Here is a 21,829-nt window from a genome sequence, read left to right as displayed (position 1 = left end):
TCTTTTTTATTATCTTATTTTACATAAATTTTCATTAACATAATGACTTTTTTTCCATTCAAATGCAGCTGCGCAAATGGAACCGTGGGAGGGGTTGGATATTGATGACTCAAACATGGAAACAATTTTCAAAAAATGCAACTCAAATATTGATCTTATTCTTGGTCTAGCAGGTAATGTGAAAGCAGTTTTATTAAACAAGGAATCAAATGAAGCCAAAAACACACAAGAATTTGTGAAGTAAATAGCTGATGCAACATACGAACGTGACTTCAACTCCAACCCATGGAAATGGGTGGGAATGTTTATCAAGTGTCACGTTATAAACGTCATACAAGTTTGTTTTACATTATAATTTCGAAGAAATTATTTATTAAACTCTAATGCAGGTTTGGTTGGTGATGGTGACATGAAATTCCTAAGAAAACTATATGCAAAACTACATACCCAAAATTCGTTGGATGAGGATAGGTTAGCTTTTCTTGCATGCATTGTGAAGGACTGCAAGCACAACGGATTGGGTGATATAACAATCACCATCAAGCTAAGTGGCAATAAGTTTGTACCCGAAATGCAAAATTTTTTGAAATGAAAATATACAAGTACTTTAATTTTTATGTAGGATCAATCTAGAACCGCTAAGGCTAGTGTCCATAAGAAAGTTGTACAAGATGGACAATTTGGTCCAAACATTGGTATTGGCTCAGTGATGCTGTTACAAGATGTACTTTCCTAATTCTTATTCCTTTAGTACATAAGAGAAATTGAAATATTTGTTGTCTATCAAAACTTAAATTGTTCAAATTCAACTTAAATAGGTTGCATTTTTCCGGGCAAGTTCCACAACTCATTACCTTACATAACAATAAGGAACATGGTAAAGGTAATACATAATGTATAAAATAAGTCATAACTTATTATGTACTAAATAAATTTACTAACAAGTTTTTTCATACATCAATAGGTATTCAAGTTCGACATATGCCCCCCAACTGAGGATCTAGTGAAGGCATCTGTCACTCTACTACGCAACAGGCAAGGAGAAGAAGTGAACGTCGACGAGATCTTGAAAAAACTAAAACCTCCAATACATGAAGTATCTTCAACTGATCTTAGGTAGACATCAAATGCAACATCATCGAATGTTGACAATTGATAAATTATGTTTGTTTCCATGTATGAATGTTCATTCATAGTATCATGTTTGTTTAATGTATTAATGTTTAGGATTTGAACTTCTAATTAAGGGGCAAACACTAATTAGTTATATGGCAAACTCAGTTAGTTATATTGAACAACATGTTTGCCATAGTCGTGTCAAAATTGTATTGCAACTCCTTTGCTGCAGGCTAAAATGCACACTTTCCCAATCCAAACATGACATGATATCGGGTGTACTAATGTTTATGGGGCAGACAATGACAAATTAAGAGGCAAATGCAGTAGTAATTTTTTGCAAAAGCTTTCCCACTTCGCTCATCAATTAATTTTGAAATGAATTTCACCATTGCAACAACTGCACATTTTTTTCGTTATTTCAGTGCATAATTGGGTCTATACATGTTGTGGGCTGCAAATAAATCACTGGATTTTGTTTTGTCTTATGACTTTGTGCCATGCACATAATCTTCAAAAATATGTTTCTTAAAAAAAGGAAGGATGTTTGAATGGCTAACAGTGAAAACTTAAGTAGCAAACGACGAAATCGTATTTGGATAACATGTTTCCCACTAACGTGTGGGTAGGCGATACGCATATGGTGAATCAGAGAATGCAGGATTAAAAGTCAAACAATTAAAACCTAAATGGCAAACAATGTAAGTGATATTGCTCAAAAGGTTTCCAAGGAGAGGTTCCTTCATGATTTCAGACTCCATTTGAACAACCTTTATTATTATAAAATCACTACAACTTTTTTGGTGTCACCAAGATATGGGAAGCAAATAAGGTGCCAAAATAGTTTGCTTAGACAAAGCCTGCAACTTTAAATGGCAATCACTAACTACTTAAATGGGAAACACAGTAATTGATTGTCCACAACAAGTTTACACGGACATATGGCAATTTCATTTGCACTTTCTTTTCACCAATCTTTCTTACAGAAAATCACTACAAATTTTTTGGTCTCACCAAGATATAGTAACCACATAAAGTTCCAAAATCATTTGCTTAGACTAAGCCTGCAACTTTAAATGGCAATCATTAACTACTTAGATGGCAAACGCGGTAAAGGGTTTTGCGCAACAAGTTTTCACGGACAGGTGGCCACTTCATTTGCATTTTCTTTTCACCAATCTTTCTTATAAAAAATCACAACTTTTTTTGTGTCACCAAGATATGGAAAGCACATAAAGTTCCAAAATCATTTGCTTAGACCAACGATGAAGGATTGACCCCAACCAAGGATGGAGGCACATGCTTAAGAAGACTAAGCATGTTTAGAAAGGAAGTTCACTAATCCTTCATCCCTTTCATTTGTGTTTGTTATTTTTGATTCCCTAAGTTGAGTTAGTTGAATCAACTTTAGTTGACTTGTTGACCTTTGACTAGGTTTGACTTGTTGACTATAGTTGACTTGACTTAAGCCAACATGCTAATCTATGTTTATTTGCTTTGTAGGTTAATTAGGAGTAAGAAAGCAATGCTAGGTGGCGCATGGTGATTGGGGAGCATAAATGATGTGGAGGAGAGAGTAAAGCAAAGGCATAAAGCATAAAGTAAAAGGCATAAAACAAGTGTTCCTATGTACCTTTGGTCTCCTTTGTTTTTAGCACACTTTGGTCACTTTTTGGAGACATATGAGACACATTCTTTGTCTCCTTTTGTGCTAGAACGAAATTAGCCTTGCACACACCATAGTTGGCTCTTTTGTCTCTCATTTTTGTAACCTTATTTGACCTAGTTTCTAGAAGCTAGGGTTAGGTTTTTGTAGAGATATCCTTAGGTATCTTTTATTTGCTTAGAGGCCCCTAAACTCTTCTATATAAGGGGTGCTCCTAGACATGTAAAAGGGTTGAACATTTTGAAGTAAAAACACTCTTGTGTCTCAACCATTTGTGAGAGTTTCCTCCCTAGGGAGTGAATACTTTTAAGCCTTATCTTGCATAGCAAGTGGCGGCACACATCCACTCATCTTCAAGGTTGGCGTGCTTCTCACATTCTTACCATTTCTTTTCTTTCCATTTTGTGTTTTCTTCTTCCTTTAATTGTTCTTGGTTTTCTATGGTTTATGTGCTTTCCATTTTCTTTTTGTTTTGAATCAATCCATCATCTTCTTCTCTTGAGTTTTATGAAAGGAACCTTCACATCTAGATAGCTTGCTATCTTAATGTCCAGTGGGGATTTCACTTAGTTTTCTTAATCAACTCACACCATATTCAATAATCTTAAAAAGGAACAAGATAATCCTTCATCAACTAAGCCTGCAGCTTTAAATGGCAATCACTAACTACTTAGATGGCAAACACGATAAAGGGTTTTGCACAACAAGTTTTCATGACCAGGTGGCAACTTCATTTGCATTTTCTTTTCACCAATCTTTTGCTATAAAAAATCACTACAAATTTTTTGGTCTCACCAAGATATGGTAAGCACATAAAGTTCCAAAGTCATTTTCTTAGACTAAGCCTGCAACTTTAAATGACAATCACTAACTACTTAGATGGCAAATGTGGTAAAGGGTTTTGCACAACAAGTTTTCACGGATAGGTGGCAACTTCATTTGCATTTTCTTTTCACCAATCTTTCTTATAAAAAATCACTACAACTTTTTTGGTGTCACCAAGATATGGCAAGCACAAAAAGTTCCAAAATCATTTGCTTAGACTAAGCTTGCAACTTTAAATGACAATCACTAACTACTTAGATGGCAAACACAGTAAAGGGTTTTGCACAACAAGTTTTCATGGACAGGTGGCAACTTCATTTGCATTTTCTTTTCACCAATCTTTCTTATAAAAAATCACTACAACTTTTTTGGTGTCACCAAGATATGTCAAGCACATAAAGTTCCAAAATCATTTGCTTAGACTAAGCCTGCAACTTTAAATGACAATCATTAACTACTTAAATGGCAAACACGGTAAAGGGTTTTGCACAACAAGTTTTCATGGACAGGTGGCAACTTCATTTGCATTTTCTTTTCACCAATCTTTCTTATAAAAAGTCACTATAACGTTTTTGGTGTTACCAAGATATGGCAAGCACATAAAGTTCCAAAATCATTTCCTTAGACTAAGCCTGCAACTTTAAATGGCAATCACTAACTACATAAATGGAAACACAGTAAAGGATTGTGCACAACAAGTTTACATGGACACATGGCAAATGAATTTGCATTTTCTTTTCACCAATCTTTCTTAGTCAAAAATCACTACAACTTTTTTGGTGTCACCAAGATATGGGAAGCATATAAGGTGCCAAAATAGTTTTCTTATACTAAGCCTACAACTTTAAATGGCAATCACTAACAACTTAAATGGCAAGCACAATAAAGGATTATGCAGAACAAGTTTACACGGACATGTGGCATTTTTTTTCACCAATCTTTCTTATAGACATGTTCTTGTAGATCAACCGCGAGTTTTAAGCCATCCTTGTCTGTGAAGTGTACCTTCTTAGCAAAACCACGACCAAAGGCTTTAAAAGCTTCTCTGACAATTACATAACCAAACTCTTCTGGTGAGGCAACTACATCAAAAATAATTTGCACAAGATTTCAAAATCAACCCAAAAATCAGTGCATGTAATAAAAAATCATGTAATAACTACAAAAACAAAGGAACTAAATTCAAAATTACCAAATTCTTATTGAAACTTTGACTTATGACAAAATCACCCATTTTCACATTCATCCAATGCAAAACACGTGGGAATTTGGTTAACAAACATCAACCTTTTAGGACCACATAAGCAGATGCTCATAAGCCCATAAATACAAAACATATGAATGAAGAAGATTTGTCGATCGACAACAAATATTACAACATCATTCAAGTAAAGTAAACACAAAATCAAAAATTCATACCTGTAGCAAATATACACATCCATCTATATGGAAGTGTCGTTTAGTTTCACCTCTCTTAAACAAGAAAGAAGCATGACATATGCTCCCAACCAAGTATTCATACACAACAACACCCCAATTCAAATTTCCAAGACCTTCAATATCATCTACAAGCTTAAACAGAATTGGAAAAACCCTACCACTACGATTTGGCAATAAAAATTCACAAATGCCCAACAATATATAAACTCTACAAAAGTCAGGTACAAAAATTTCCTTCCTATTTCGCATAAGGAAGTTATACAACGTGCTTAAGTCGACGTTCTTAGTTTGAAACATTTTCCTACAATTACTCTCCACTTCGATTTCGTTTAAATTGAATTTTGGACCAACCACCCTAAGCCTAAGACCTAGACAAACATCCAATAAAGTAAATCCAACTGATAAAGATCTAATTTGAAAACATCCACTCTCTTCATCCCGCTTAGAACATAATTTACTAAGAAGGTTTCTAGACAATTTCATAGACTCCATCAACATTGTTAACCATCCGAAACAGAATCCTTGAATAAATAACTTCTACTCTACTATTAACTGATTGTTAATAGATGCAACATATTTTGTTCCACAAGAATGCCTCAAATGTATCTGCAAAGAAAATTAAACAGCTAAACAAATGGGACTTATTAAAATGTCATACACAAATCAAATGTATGATAACACTACATACCTTATTTTCAATGGAGCTATTACCTTGTTCCATATCCATAATTAGTAGAGATATCAACAAACACTCACCAACGACCTAAAAACTAAAAATTACCACACAAAAAATCAATCATAAAAACCAAAAAAGCACATCACCAAAACGGATAAAACATACAACACCACATGATCAAATAAAGTAATCAAACTCATAAAACAAGGACCAAAGTATTAAACAACAAATTGTAACTGTTTATGTGGCAAACGCAGTGCAACTTTTAGCATTCAAATAATATAAATCTCAATGATTTCTTTATAAAAAATATGAAAAACTTTAAATTACATATACATAATAAATTTCAAACACCTACCTCATGATACTCCAAAGGTCTCTTCCTAATACTCCAAAGCACAATTCTTTCACAAAATATGACGTGGTGCACAATTCTAAAATTTGTAAATCAACATTAAAAACAGAACCAAGTTTAAACAAATAATTAGCACATTAGAATGTGCTTGGAAATAGATTTCCAATCTAAATTCTTAAATGGTGTTAACTAGGTGCATGTTATTCACCATTGACACTAGTAGCATGCAAATAATATAAACCTTCCAACTAATACAATTCATTCAACAAGTGTGTAAGACTAAGCCATCCAATCATACTTTCATCAAACACCACAACACAACAAACCATTTCAAAACAAATAGGGGATTCACAAATTAAAGGAGCTAGTTTCAAATGACACTTACAAGAATAAAATTGAAATTCCAAAAAATAAGTGGGCCTCAACCACTTATGGGACGACACCATCGCCAGCCCAAGGCCTGATAACGTTCTCAGTAAGCTCCGTAAACACCACACCTTCAATTTTCGACCTAGCTCCGACAATGGTACAAAGTTGTCACACATATCACAAGGACCACGTCAGTTTCCGATCAAAACCCTAAACCCCAAAAATGCATTTGAATCCAAAAAGTTATGGTTTCCAATTGAAAAACCTAACCTGCAAATTCAATGCTTTCCGTCAATCACCGTCGGGAACGTTCTACTGCAATCTCGTTTTCGTGAACCACCGTGGGGAAGAAAGGGTTTCGTGCAGGTGGGATTGAAGAAATTGAATCTGCACCGAAAAGGAGAGTTTTGATAAACCAGCAATGTTTTGAATCCAGCGCGAGAGCAACTTTTGTGAAAGAGAACCCCGTTTCGTGAACCACCTCCTTTTCCTTCACATTTCTCTCTCACATGTACAGTGAAATATTTTGTAACTTAAAAAATTCATTTAATTAAAGTCACGTCAGTTTGTCAAAAAGTTTGTCACATTTTCTTTGTCACACGATCGTTTTCCTATCCTGATATGATCTATAAAGCTTTTTGTTCCTTCTTTTCATGTTGATTTCCTTTCTTTCTTTTGCTATATCTTCTCTTAATTGTGTCTTTCTTTATTCTTAAATGAAGATGATTGTTGTAGCATGGAGACATTTAATGGTAGATGATCATCTTTGCGTTCAGCATAAAAAGGAAATTACTGATATAATTCTTTAAGAAAATCATTAGAATTTCTTCTTTGAGATTCTTTATGTGAGATATCTTTTGTTGAAACTTTCGATCTTTTGTATCCATCTCAATATCAGAGAGTTCTTCATATAATGTGTATTTCCATTTTCTGAAATATTAATTCCTTATGTTAGTAAGATATTTATTTTGAAAAACTTAAAGATCCTTTCGATTATTATAAGTAGATGTTTTAGTGAAGGTTTCAACAAAATTTCTCTTCGTAAATTCCCATGTTATGTTATATATCTTAAGAGACATGCGCGTCATGCGAAAGGGCAGTGTAAATTTTGCATGCATCTAACCAACTTTTTTTTTTCTCTGAACTGTGGCTTTTTGAAAGATATTAAGTATGTGAATTTAGATAGATTGGACAACAAATGAAAACTCTGGATTCTAAATTAACTAATTCGATACTTAAAAGAGATTCAAGATGTAAATAAATTCAATTAGGTTAGGAGAATGGTTCAGATGGAAAATAGCCTTATCACATATAACAATTATCTGTATTTGGTTTTTCATATATAATTTTTTTTCTTTTGCTGACAATAAAACTGCAACCAAGCCTACCGTGTGAAAACCACATTAGCTGGTTTCTGGGAAGAATAGATGAAAAGTACAATAGCCTATCCCTACATTCGTAACATTATACAGTAATATAACTTTTGTGACTTCTAACATTTTCAAACATTTTTTTAAGTAAACTACAATCAGATGACTTGACGTACAAAATTAATAGAACTATATACACAATTGAATTAGATATTGTGATTCAAGTTTCCATTTACAGAAGTTGTCGTTCCAACACTCAAATATAAGGATCAGTGCAACTACAGTAAGGTGAAACAAAAATTTGAGCAATGATGCTTCCTTACTTACCCAGGGAATGAAGCACAGCCGTAACCTTTTAAATCCAGAATTCTTGCATCATTGTTCATTGAGCTGTGATTCAAATATATGATTGTAATTGACCTACGAAATCCATCATATTATTCAGAAATTTCCTGGTCCTATGCATCATGGTTTTCCAAAATCAAACTTCAAGAAGTCTAATCTACATTCACATTTAGACCAAAGCTGAGGACGGTAAACTACACATTCCCTTAATTCAGGGGCTTTCTAATAGGGTCTACATCAAGAACATGTATTTTTACTGACCTGGTTCACCAAATCCATATATTTGTACAGTACAGACGTCCAGTTCCTACAAAGTATGTGACAAAAATTAGGGAACTGCGCTGCAGAAATCTTCAAATTCATTTTGGATAAATTGCCCCATGAGCAGTTATAGGACACTAAAATAATAAGAAAAATGAAAAAAGTTTCTCTATAAACTAAAACTAGCTTATGCTTAAGTTAACATTTTCTTTATATAGAAGCTAAGATATGATAACATCCAGAATAAATTATGTATAGCTAATTTTAGTTTATGGAAAAGCTTTTTATTTTTCCTTGTTTTCTTCTATTAATGTTTACAGAAAAGTTCATTCAAACAAGCCCTAAGAGCATGATTATGCTGTTTAAAACCAGAGTCTAACCTTTCATTTTAATAAAGGTGCATAGGGAGCAGGGCAGGGAGATATACTGTCATCTGGAAGCTGGTTTATGAAATCAGTTGCTGCATCCAAGCAGGCATGCAGCATTTTTTTTTCCAGCCTAACAAATTGGGTAGCAACTCGCTTCTTTGGATTCAAATTAACATCCGCCAGCTAATGAAATACATAAATTGTTAGTGAAAAAGTTGACAAGTCTTACATTATATGACAACTTCTAATGATAGAAACATTACCATAGATTCATCTTCAGCCAATGTTGTAGGGTACCCAGCGAGCCGAGTCTTGAAATAATCTGCCAGCTGGTCCAACACAGCCCGTTCCATACAAGGGCTTACCTAAAATATACAGATAGAATCAACGTTTTACATCAGAAGAGTTACTCTTTCCATTTAATTAACTAAGATAGAATCAACTTTTTACATAAGAAGAGTTACTCTTTCCATTTAATTAACTAAGGATAATTTTGTTTCCAAAAGGGAAATAAAATCACGTTCTAACTAATAACAGCACTTCCAAGAACAAACCCTCATGTAATGAAATATCAATGTATGAAAGACCAAATGGATTAGACAAATACTGGACTGTGACCATGACATTCTTAAAATTCTTCAAATTCAAACAAGCAAAGGATGAAACAAACATACAGGACAAACTGGACTGTGACCATGACATTCTTAAAATTCTTTAAATTCAAACAAACAAAGGATGAAACAAACTTACAGGACAAACTGGACCTTGGGAGGAGATGACAGATTGCATCTCAGAAGGATCTGAAACATAGCCCAAACGCAGATAAGGAAGCATATCTAAGAGAGCTTCCCTTTCCTTCCCACAATATACCTAAAGGTTGAAAAAAGGAATTAATGATAAAATACACGAAATACCTAAAGGTTATTCTCTAAATAACCTTAAACACTAGTAGGTTCAGTATCAATACACGAAAAACTTGAACTGATGACTTTCCATTTCTTTGAGCCACCATTCTTTTATCTTGATATTGTGGATCTTCAGTATTTAAAGCTGCCTGGGACAGTTGTATCAACAACAAGGTTAAATTTGAATTTAAACAGAATACTGGAAAAAACAAAAGTAAAAGTCCAACTCATACCTCAACTATTAGACGATCATTGGAATTATTCTCATCAACAAAACCATAGTTTATTAGTAACTTTGAATTAGGTTGTGGGCCACACCTGAAAATGACCAACTGCAAATCTTATAACCTAGTTCCTACACAGAACAAAAAGTCCTCAAACAATGTGCTTTTTCCAATTATATGCAATAAAATGAATTAATATACCAGACGACAATCGGGTCCCCAGCTTTATATGGGCGATCAACTGCAAGCTCAACAGCACCATCAACAGCAGTTAACAATGCCTTGCAGTTGCTTTGGTAGGACAATAAAGGAGGTCCCAGGGGAACTAAAGCAAATCTCCGAGCTAAACTAACTTTCTGATTTTGAAAAGGATAAGCAGTCAATTTGTGTCAGTTGCAGAAAGAAGGGAATCTTGTTGTCCAGACAGAAGAAGAGCACTGATCTCCCAGCACACAATAAATGGCAGAAGCAAAACACAGTCTATCAATGTGAATATTCACAAAAAAGGGGTAAAATATAGTTTTGGTCCCTCTAAAATATGTAATGTTCATTTTCGTTGCCTCGATGAGGTCCCTCTAAACCCCCTTTTAACTGCAACCCTACTAAACAACTTAGAAAGGGACTAAAATGAAATTTACAGATTTTAGAGAGTACTAAAAAATATTTTACCGAAAAAAAATAAACAATGAGAAATCTAGCAAGAAATATCAAAGTAAGAACCAAATTTAATGACAACAACAGCTATCCGAGGACTGCAAGAAAATTACTGCAGTGTGCAAAAGTAAGAATTTAGATCTATAATAATATCCATGCACAATGAAACTCACATTCAATAGTAACAATACTAATAGTATATTTTTCTTTTAAAATTATCATTCCATCTAACAAATCCAACAATCAATTAAAATATATAAACAAATTAAATCAAATAAGTAAAACTTTGTTGCCTGAACTTTAATTGTACCATAGAAGATTACATCATTTCAGATTTAGGTAATTTGACTCCATGAACAAATGTAACACTCACGGAGTTAAATAAAAATAGACTTAAAAGATTTATCAGCTACTATTTAATTTGGTGTTTTTTATGCATATTTAACAACCTGTACAGATATGTAAGGATAACAAGGAAATTTAACCTGTAAATGCACCACACAAGACTGAATAGCAGCAAAGGCTTGTTTGAAAATCTCGAATGAAAAAGCCTCAGTGGGAATGTCATACGGATATTGCTGCAATATATTTACGCATATAATATAAGAACTAACTGCCAAAATGTAAATAGCTACTTCAGTAACTGAACTTGTTCTAGTGTACTTTTTATCACCTGAAACAGAGATCCTGCCATGAACCATACTGTGTCGAGTTCGTTATACTCTTTTCTTATTGCTTCTACCCTTTCAATAACTTCATCCTAAATCACAGACACCATAATTTAGCCTGGTTATATTTGAAAAATATCAAGCATTAAGATAACCTAATATTGCTGCTCATGAATACAATGGAGATGGAATAATAGTAACATCATTAATCAGTACAGAGGGGGACTAACCTTAATTGGACTTCCTAACAGGTAGTCCAGCTCAGATTTTGACCATAGAAGAGGTGATTCCACTGACAGCTGGCCCCTACCTCGTTGACGATCAAGCTCCCTGATGTATGGATACCAGAAAGACTTCTTCCCCTGTTTTTTCTCATACATCAAATATAATGCCAAGCACGCCAATTCGGACAATTTGTTTGTTGTCAATAGCTCAGCTGCAATAAGGATGAAAATCACAGGGAATAAATTCCAATTTTAAAATACTTAAACAATAAAATACACCCCCAAATCCATTGACACCTTGCTTTAATTACACCTGGACAACACTGACAGACAAATTAATAGCAAAAAGTAGTAAAAAGAACATAAACTGTCTTTTCCAATCAGCAAAAGAATTCAAGATTAGGTGTTTGCCAGATTCATTTCCATGACTATACATATTTTGTTGCCCAAAATGACCACACCTACTCCAAACAGTTTTTAATGTCCTGCTAACACAGAACGATTGATTACAATGCGTGTCATACTGCCAAAAAATATCTATCACTAACCTAATAAAATAATTTAAGCTTGTGAAATGTCCTCTATATCAATGAAGAACTTAACACCATATAAGACATGATATGACATGCTAAAATCAATCATTGGTCTTATCTTTGTTTGCTGAAAAATAGAATCTTGCTAATCAGTGCCCCTAAAACACTGCTAAATTATCTTATCACAACTAATAAAAAAAGAAAAGTTATTTCTTGCTCCCTACTGGTGACAACCATATTTAATTTAGCCTCTGTACGAAAAAGTTTCTCCATTTAGGCCTCTACATAGAATTGTTTTTAATTATGCCCTTGCCGTGTGTTACTAAAACCATCAATTGGAGAGTGACTTTTAACATAGTAAAGCTTAAATACTAAATTTAAACTGAGAGATTATACACGCGAACTATCAATAAATACTATAGTCTGTGTTCTTATAAGCGGAGTCATTTTCAATTTGATCTATATTTCTACATTTTCAATAACACCCAGTGGTAAGGATAAACACGTAGGAAGGAATCATCAACTTCATTTTTCTAAGATCCACAGTGTTCAAATTAAGAATGAGCGTAACCTATAAGAAGTAAGAACCAAAAATCCATCCATACTTCTTAGTATCTGATAATCAATTTCTCATCCAAAATCTACTAAATTTTGAAAATTCTTAAAAACCAAAAAAAAAAAAAACAGTTGGGTGACGTTTTCTCATTCTCTTCTTTTGGTTCATTCAAATGTTCTGTTCAAATAATTAAGGAACAAGCTTTCAAAAAGAAATACACTCAAGAGACAAACACTTTCACATAAGCTTCATAATGATTAAACAAAAAAAAAGAAAAACAGAGAATATAAAAATGTTTTTAATAGCAATAAACAAACAAGGCGTAGACGTTTTTCCATTTTCAAGATATTCTAATTTCCATCACTTGTTAGCAAATTAGCAAATAAAATTTTAAAAAGTCGAAATACAGGCAATCTGCATTGTATAGTAATGGGACTAGGCGCAAGACAAAGTCAAGACCATAGAATAAAAACATTGCACAATTACCAATAGTCTCGTTCCCCAATACCCTCTCCAGCGTAACAACCAAGGAATTAGGAACGGAGAATGCAACATCGCCAACCTGCAACGAGAGAAAGACAACCCCGAGCAAATCATCACAAAACCCCCCTTCAAAGAAAGACCAAATTACATCAACACCACTGTGGTTTTCCCAATATTCACACGATCCTCCTACCTTTCTATTCCTATGACAAACCCCTTAATGTTTGCAATACATTACAAGAACAATCCCTACTCACCAAGAAACGCATTATATTCTATGCCAAGGAGGTTACTCTAAAGATAAAATGAGTATGAATTTCGAAGAAACACGGGTGTCAATGTAATTTGTTCATGAAACAGTCACACGCGACAACAGCAATAATAATGATAATGAAATTATTTGAGTGGTGAATGAACCTGAAGATCTTGATTTGCTGCAACGTAATGTATAGGCTTATGGGGACCATTGTGGCAAGGTTTATCCTTCAGAACAACCTTGCACGGCGGGAGGCCGTGTTTGTGCATCCAAGATTTCAAGTCCTCCTCGTGCTTCTCTCCGTCGCCGGCGACTACAGGACCGCCGCCTGCAAGTAAGGTATCATGATTGGAGGCAGAGCAAAAGCTCCTCCTCCGGCGTTGGTTAAAACGGAGGTTTACGGCGAAAAAGGTGGATAGTGCCGGCGCAGGGGAATAGCGAATCGGAGGGGAGAAGAAGCACGTGTCGGAAACAAAGAGACGCGAGAGTTCCATGGGGTTAGGGTTTAACGAAATTGGGTTTCAGTTCTGGTGCAAGAAGAAGTGTTTGTAGAAGAGATTGGTTTAAAGAGATATTTGGAGTATTGTAAGTATGGTTCCTGTCAATGCAGTGGGAAAGATAAGACTATGAAAAGGAGATGAGAATTTGGTTTACAGGAAAACAGAAAATGGACAAAGGGACAGCTGTTGTTTTTCTAATAAAATTTAGAGTTTTAATTAAATATTTTTTATTTAATAAAATTTTAATATTTTACTTGCACTAAAAGATGAAAGAAAGAAAACATATGAAATAAATAAATAATTTAAAATTTATATAGTTCATGTAATAAAATTAAAATGTGTTACAGTTTAATAATTTAAAATAACTATCATAAGTGTTATTATATTTAAATACATGTAATTCATCTCGAGATAAGAATTTCAAGTGAGTCCTTAATTTTATAAATTACGATTATATAAAAACTAATTTTGTAAAATCTAATTTAAAGTGAAAATAAAAAATCAGTATAGAATTTTAGTACAAATATTTAGTATTTTTAAAGAACAATTTAAATAATTTGTTATGGAAGTTACCTAAATTTAAATAAATTACTTTATCATTAATAATTTAATATAATTTACTATTTTTAATTTAAAAAAAAAAAACTTAAACTCATTTAATAGTAATACTTAACAAATTACATCAATTTATAAAAAAATAGCTAATGTGTCATGAAATTAATGGATGTACATTGACTTATTAAGAATTATTCATGATTGATTACTAATGTTATTTAAATTGTTTGCATTAATTATTGTAACGATCGGGTTGTATCCTTTGGGTTGCATGTCTTTTGTATCTATAAATAGGGATTTTTCCTCTTGATAATAATACATAGAAAATCACATGGAAAAGTTGTTCTTCATTCTCCCTTTTTATTTTTTTTTTCTCTCTATTATTAACTTTATTTTATAACTTGTGTTATCAAGATGCTCCAATCACCTAAGGGTTTGAGCGCTAGTGGAAGCATTTTCTCTTTAAAGGCATTGTGTGTCTCAATTCAGACTCTTTCTAATATTTTCTTCATTTACAATTTTATCTTATATTTTTATTTGTGTAATATGAATTATTTGATTTTATGAATTTTCATCTTTGTGTTATTATCATTATTTTATGTGTTAGTTCTAAACATGTCAAATCTTGAAATCATGCGAAATTTGAATTTGTGGCCTTTGATATTATGTGAAAGAATTTTTTATCTTGGATATTAGATGTTGAAATACATTTAGATGCAATAGGTCTTGATGAAGGCATTAAAGAAAGAAATAAAGCATCTAAGCAATTATTTTGTTCCTACAACAACAATGTCATGAAAAATGATTTCACAAATTTTGAATTTATTTCATACATTATTGTGGCTGAACAAAACAATGAGTTTTTGATGAAAAATCATGACACCTACATTATGCTCCATTCCCACAAGTAAATGCAGCAATATCTCTTATTCATATTTTCATGGTCATAGTCGTGGCATTGGTTGTGGTTGTGGTTGTAGTAGGGATCAGTTATGGACATGATCATAAATGAATTTTCAAAGAGACATTTTATCACCAGAAATGGAACAATAATGTGAAAAAAGGAATAAAAAAGGCGAAAATAGTGGCACATAAGATAAAAATATAAGTTATCATTGCGGTGATAAAAAGCCAATTGAGTTGTACTTGTCATACACCAAAGCATCTTAAAAAATAAGAAAGAGAACATAGAAACATAATTTTTTATGGAGATGGTGATTTCGATTATGGCCATATGGATGCCACTTGATATTGCTGTTTTGTTTGCTAAACTAGATGAAAGCATTTATCACCTCATTGGTGATGAGGGTGTTAAGAATTTTTTTTTCTTTTATAAAATGGCAGAAGTCTCTATGTGATGAATTTTTAAATTTATTTATTATAATTTAATTTAAGGTAAATTTTCTATGGTATTTTTTACTATATTGATTTAAAATATGTATGTCTAATGTTGGTATTATGTATGAGTATACAAATTATTTTTTCTTTTGTATTATAGAATGATATGTGAACCGAGTGTATGATGAACATTTATTAATATATAGATCTTATATAGTAATTGTTATATATGTGTAAATGGAGATATTCAAAATATCAATATTCTACATTATACATATATAGTACAAATGGATATCTTTTAAATTAATGATATATTAAAATATACATACTATGTGTAAGAATGTGAAATAGGGGTTTTGATATGGATTTTTGGTTTTGATTTTGTTATATTATACATATACATATATAAAGGCTTAAAGTTTTCCGGAGATGATGTTTTATACTTAGTTTTATTTGAAATTACTTGTGAAGTTGTTTAATTTTGGGTAGTACCTACAACGAGTTGAGGTTATTAAACACATTAAAATTTAATTATATATATGATCATTTGGTATGTAATAGTATTGTATATACTAATAAATATATTGTGTTTTGTTGATAGTGAAACAACTCATACAATTCTTAAGTGTAATAATAATTTTTCCTCTCTTTATTTGTTATGCGAGAAGTCAATATTAACATTATCTCTAGTACTACAAATATATTTGAAGACTCTATAAGAGCCATTATACATCTACCAAGAAGTTTAATAGAAACTTATTGAGTTTCAAGGATATTTGTTTAAATGAATATCATATTGAGACAAACAATGGAGGAGATATGAAATATCTTCACATCACCATAATTGAGTTAAATAAAAGAAAATGTGTATTGGAGAAATTATCAACCTTCTTTAACGACTTGTACAACACATATATTACTGCAATTTGAATACAAGGTTACATTTGTGGTCTAATCCACCCAAAGAAATTAGAAATTAGTCAATCTTATTTTTAGAATGAATACAAGGTTACATTTGTGGTCTAATCCACCCATCATGCAAGTCATTTAGATATTTCATGGTTTTAATTGATGCATCAACTAAATGATCATATATTTGTTTATTGTTAACTCGCAATCAAGCATTTGCAAAATTATTAGCATAGTTAAGACTTCACTTCCCTAATTATACAATTAAGAAAATTTGTCTTGATAATGTTGATGAATTTATATTTCATGCTTTTCATGAGTATTGCATATCAATTGAAATTGAAGTTGAACATCAAGTAGCATATGTTCATATCCAAAATGAACTTACATAATCATTGATAAAACGTCTAAAATTGGTTGCAAGATCATTACTTATGAGAGATAATCTTTCACTGGTTACTTGGCTATATGTAATTTTTCATGTTGTAGTATTGATTTGCATCAAGCCAACAATTTATCAGAAATACTCTATTATGTAGTTGGTTTTTGGTTAGTGATGAGTTCAAATTTTTTCCCTCATTTAATGTTTAAATTTGGGGATTTCATGAATTTTAGTGCTTAAAAGATTGATTTAATCAAGATTTGTAATTATTGGGTTTATTAAGTTTGTAAGATAAAAATTGTGTAAGAAGTGATTTTAGTTGCATAAAATATTATTGGATATTATAACGTTTGTTAACGCAACTGAAATTTAATTTTGGTTATTAAAAGTGTGGGTTTGGAAATGTTTTGAGTTGCAACTTCAGTCCAAAATCAGTAAATTCTGGAAAGAAATCATTCAGGAGTTAAATGTACCTTCATTTTTTTATTTTATACACTCCTTCTTCAAATGGACCACCCAAAAAAAAATTGTTTTGCACCTTTAGTTTCTACTAAATTACACCCCTCCTACCACTTAAACCCAACTCAACCAGATCATGCCATGTGACAATCCTCACCTTTTAAATATGCCTAACCATATGCTAACACGTGTTACTATCCTTGCACACACATCTGCACCAATCAGAGCTTGCCACATCGTCATCTCCTTCCCTTCTCCCAAACAGAAACTTTAGTCTCCATATTCCATCACGGCAGCCACTCCACCATCACGCTGTCAGCCTTACACATTGTCGGAAACCACCACCATAACCAATCACAACTAGATTTGTTCCTGCACCACCATTGTAGAACTTGTACCTTCGTCGTAATTATCGCAGCAGCTTGCAGAAGCAACAAATCGAGCCACATGCAATGACAACCTTCGACTCACGCCGACGATGCACCAAATCGAAGCATAGTCTCGTCGGAGATGAAAATGCACACATCACGCACTTGCAAGAAACGCAAACATAACGTGTTTCTCCACAATCAGCCTCCATTCGAGCACCTTCCCGTCGTGAAACACCATGGTAGCACTTGCACCTGCACCACAAGCTTTGAATGCCACTGCGAGATCAACTCAGATCTGCAAACCCAAATGGCATCAACGGTAGAACCTTAGCACCTAGGCTTCCATTGCAGAAACGAGGAGCTCCATTCTCGCATCAGATCTTGTCCACCACGTTTATAAGAAGTCTTGTTTCTGCACTCACGCTACCGACATAAACCACCATTGATGGAGTTCATCTTTACTGCTGGTAATCGTGCCTAAAGACGAAGGCACCATTAATGACGAAGCAGCAACGAACCTGTAACAACAAATGCAAGCACCACATAAAAGAGAAACCCTAATCTAAAGTATCTGAAAATAAACACCTTCTAAAATATATGAAAACAAACACATATCGATATTACCCAAATACCCCAATTTCAATCATTGACACTTGTCCATTTTATAGGTTTTTTGGTCAATTACATGTGTCCTAAAGAAGTTTGTCGTGTTCTAAAAGCTTGAATCAATATTTGATTGATATACTCTTCTTGCCCAACTTCCTTTTCATTTTTTTGTTTAGGTTAAAATTCTTACCCAGCTTCCTTTTCGTCATTTGGCCTTTCCCGCCTCTAGGATTTTTAGGTGGAGGGAATATTTTGCACTGAATTGATGGATGTTTCATCTGTTAATAAATGTTAAGACAAAGTTAGATTGTGATAATTTTTTATTTTGTAAGGGTGTTGTTGCGTGGTTCCTATATGAGGATACATGTAAACCTTTTTTCCTTTACTATAGTGTGTGGTTCTAGTTGTGGCATTTGTTGTCCCTAGGTTTACTTTATGGTGTGTGGTTCCGGTTGTAACACCCTAACTAAAACCTGGTGCTACTAGATGTTCTTTACTCTTCTAATGTATCATTTACTTATGTAAGGAAAAATTATTTGTATTCCTTTAACAAATAGCAAACTAAAAAAAATACAGCACTTGAATGTATCATCTGTTATACTACATGATATTTATGCAAATAAAATGTTAACATACATATAAGTGTTTGTAATAGAAGTTTTTTTTTACTTTTACAACCAACTAAAGGTACTTTTAGTTTGAAATACATCACAAACAAGTTACACCATATCAGTTGTAGATTTAACAAAATCCAAAGTTACATGAAAAGTTAAACTAGACAATCTTATTGTTACATGTTAGGTCTCCATTTTCTTCCTCTGAATAAAATAAAGAAAGTAAGGGTGAGCCTTTCTAAATATGGTCATTTCCAAATATGGTCATTTGAATAAACTTTCAATTGAATGAAACATTTTCACAAAATTTTAAATCTTCATAATGTCATAACTAACCATGCCAAAAATATCAAAATCAAATTAATCAATAAAATAATCATTTCCGTATGTTTTAAATTTAGGATATAAAAATACTCATTATCAATATTTTATTAATCACATTCGTATAATTTTGAGTTTCAACTCATCAGTATATTCATCTCATATTCTTTCTTTATATACTTTGGGTCTTAAACACTACCATTAGACTTTTCCGAATCATAATGGTCTTATGCCAATATGGATAGTGCCAGCAGGCTAAACGTTCTCACGGATACAACGTGTACATTATTCCACCTTCCTAGTTTTACATTATAGTTAAGAGGATGGTTGAGAATAGAGTGTTAGGCCTGTGAATTTTCGAATACCCGGCTAATTGTGTACGTCAATCCAGGGTGTCTATATCACCACCCTCCATTCTCCTAGGTCTACCAGACCTTTCTCTGGACTCTATACCCAGTGTATCTCTGTACTATCCATACATTCCTTTTTATTCTTTATTTTTGTACTTTGATTTATAATCATCGTTTCGCATTATCTTTATAATTCTTGAGACTTTCACAAAATTTTGGCAGGATAACAACTACGTTTCTAATTTTTTATAATTTTCAAAATAGTAAAAACAACCAAGTTAAAAAGAATTTAAAATTAACAACCAAGCATAAATCATTCTCTCACAATAACTTTACAGAAAATTAATCAAAACAATAATCATAACTAAAACATAATTTTCGTATAAAATTTTATAAGTAAAATAGCAAACTTGTTTTATTTATAACTTTTTGTGTAAAACTTCAAATAAGATGATTCTTGAACCTAACTCTAGGTTTTCATACCCAAGGAGTCCATTTTTCAACTCAAAATTTCAAGATAATGTATGAAAATTTCAGAATCAAGAAGACAGATTGTAAACTTAAAGAAAACTTGCTAAGATAAAGACTTAGAGATTTGAGATAGACCCTCCATACCTTAGAGATGCTTATTATACTCTAAGATGGAAATGAAAACCTCAAGGTGTTGGATTCCCTCTCCTACTTCAATTTTCTCACAAGAGTTTAGACCTCTCCTTTTCTATTGTTTTGGATTTTGTGAAAAAGATGTGTGAAGTGAAGTCCTATTTATAGGAAAAATCTTGGACAAAGGGATAAGGATATATTGATGGTAGATTTATGATATTCCTTAGTGAGGATAAGATTATTTTGACCATATAGAGAAGCTTGGTCGAAATTCGCATTGTATCTACTTCATGGTAGTTGCAAGAAGACTTGTTGACTTTCTAGAAGACTTATTTTTACTCCAAAGTGTAAAGTTCATATCCTTTACCACACAAATCTATTTGTAAATCCCAACAGGGAAACTAAAGACCTATGTCTCTAGAATATCTCGAAAAAATATGAGCTCAATCCAATGGTTAATAAAACTGGAATCAAAGTTTTACTAAAATAGCTTAAAATAGGACGTAAGTGACGCCAGTTCATCTTGTGAAAATTATTTCTCTAACCATAAAACGCTAAATCTAAATCCAAACGGTCAAACTTGAGTACTATGTCTTAAAAACTCTGTATAAAAATTTCATCCTAATCCAACGGTTAACATGCAAATGGTCAAACTTAAGTACTACGTCTTAAAAACTCTGTATAAAAATTTCATCCTGATCCAACGGTTAACGAAGCAGGAATAAAATATTTACCAAGGTAACTCATAACTGGAAAACATGTAAATACCTAACTTTTACACTAAAGTGCGGAAGTTACTGCTCCTTGCATACACCTCCAATTCAAAATCCCACTGATCATATTGAAGAACTATGTTTTAAGAATGCTCTATAAAATTTCTAGCCTAATCCAATGATTAATGAACCCTTAATCACAATTTTACTTAGGGAACTCCAAAATAAAAAGTAGTTAGCACCCAAAAATATCATCATTTACATTATACAAAGCCCTTTGTCAATTTACTTATGAAATAATAAAATTACTTCATTATACATATTTAAACAAGAAAGTTAAATATAATTAATATAAAATAGAGGGTGTTACACCGGTCGTGGCATTTGTTGTCCCTAGATTACTTTATAGATCATGTAACAAATGATAATGTGTTTCAGGACTTTTTAATTTTGAGGCAGCAAAGACAAAGGGGGTCTTCCCACACTACATCTCAATTCATACAACTGACCAAAGGTTTGTGCTTTATGTGCTTTATAAACAGTGTGGAATTTAGATTGTGAATAATGATGATTTATTGTGTTATAGTTATGTTTTCAATGTCTGTAATTCATCAATCACTCAGTGGTTATGTTTTCTCCTTATCAATTTGTATGTGATTTGTTTTGTATTATAGGTTTCAATATTATATATTTGGTGTCATTTGAGTGTCGGGTGAATATGGCAAAAGGCTTGTGGCAGGGATTGAAGTTGAAATAAAAGTTTGGAGTGGACCAAGTTAAATTTAAGGAACAACCACACTTAAAGGAAACCTAT

General features: G+C 32.7%; 1 protein-coding gene across 3 annotated transcripts; it reads right to left on the bottom strand.

Moving 5' to 3' along the window:
* Positions 1-7,984: 7,984 nt before the first annotated feature.
* LOC114182460 (Rubisco methyltransferase family protein) lies at positions 7,985-13,944 on the bottom strand. 3 transcript variants are annotated; one of them, XM_028069332.2, is made up of 13 exons: positions 13,456-13,944; positions 13,042-13,117; positions 11,473-11,678; positions 11,248-11,334; positions 11,060-11,152; positions 10,122-10,276; positions 9,930-10,014; positions 9,759-9,845; positions 9,542-9,661; positions 9,055-9,156; positions 8,804-8,974; positions 8,424-8,469; positions 7,985-8,319 (listed from the first exon to the last, which is right to left on the bottom strand). In XM_028069332.2, the coding sequence occupies exons 1-11, from the start codon at positions 13,786-13,788 to the stop codon at positions 8,807-8,809; spliced, it is 1,512 nt and encodes a 503-aa protein (XP_027925133.1). In that variant the 5' UTR covers positions 13,789-13,944; the 3' UTR covers positions 7,985-8,319; positions 8,424-8,469; positions 8,804-8,806. The 3 variants fall into 3 exon arrangements, with proteins under 3 accessions (XP_027925133.1, XP_027925132.1, XP_027925134.1); XM_028069331.2 differs by having other exon boundaries at positions 7,985-8,237; XM_028069333.2 differs by having other exon boundaries at positions 7,985-8,207.
* Positions 13,945-21,829: the final 7,885 nt, after the last annotated feature.

The sequence above is a fragment of the Vigna unguiculata genome, chromosome 4, assembly GCF_037176805.1.
Source record: "Vigna unguiculata cultivar grain cowpea cultivar isolate G323 ecotype 2 chromosome 4, ASM3717680v1, whole genome shotgun sequence".
In the NCBI taxonomy this organism is placed as follows: domain Eukaryota; kingdom Viridiplantae; phylum Streptophyta; class Magnoliopsida; order Fabales; family Fabaceae; genus Vigna; species Vigna unguiculata.
The sequence above is the reverse complement of the archived record's forward strand: the minus strand, read 5'-3'. Positions and strand labels throughout refer to the sequence as shown.

What these genes read in the sequence shown, in the direction of transcription:
- LOC114182460 (XM_028069332.2), bottom strand. Translation starts at nt 13,788, where the DNA reads ATGGAACTCTCGCGTCTCTTTGTTTCCGACACGTGCTTCTTCTCCCCT. An exon ending in CTTGTGTGGTGCATTTACAG is followed by an intron (nt 10,277 to 11,059) that starts GTTAAATTTCCT and finishes TTTCAAAATCAG; the next exon opens with AAAGTTAGTTTAGCTCGGAG. An exon ending in CCCAAGGTCCAGTTTGTCCT is followed by an intron (nt 9,157 to 9,541) that starts GTAAGTTTGTTT and finishes TGTATATTTTAG; the next exon opens with GTAAGCCCTTGTATGGAACG.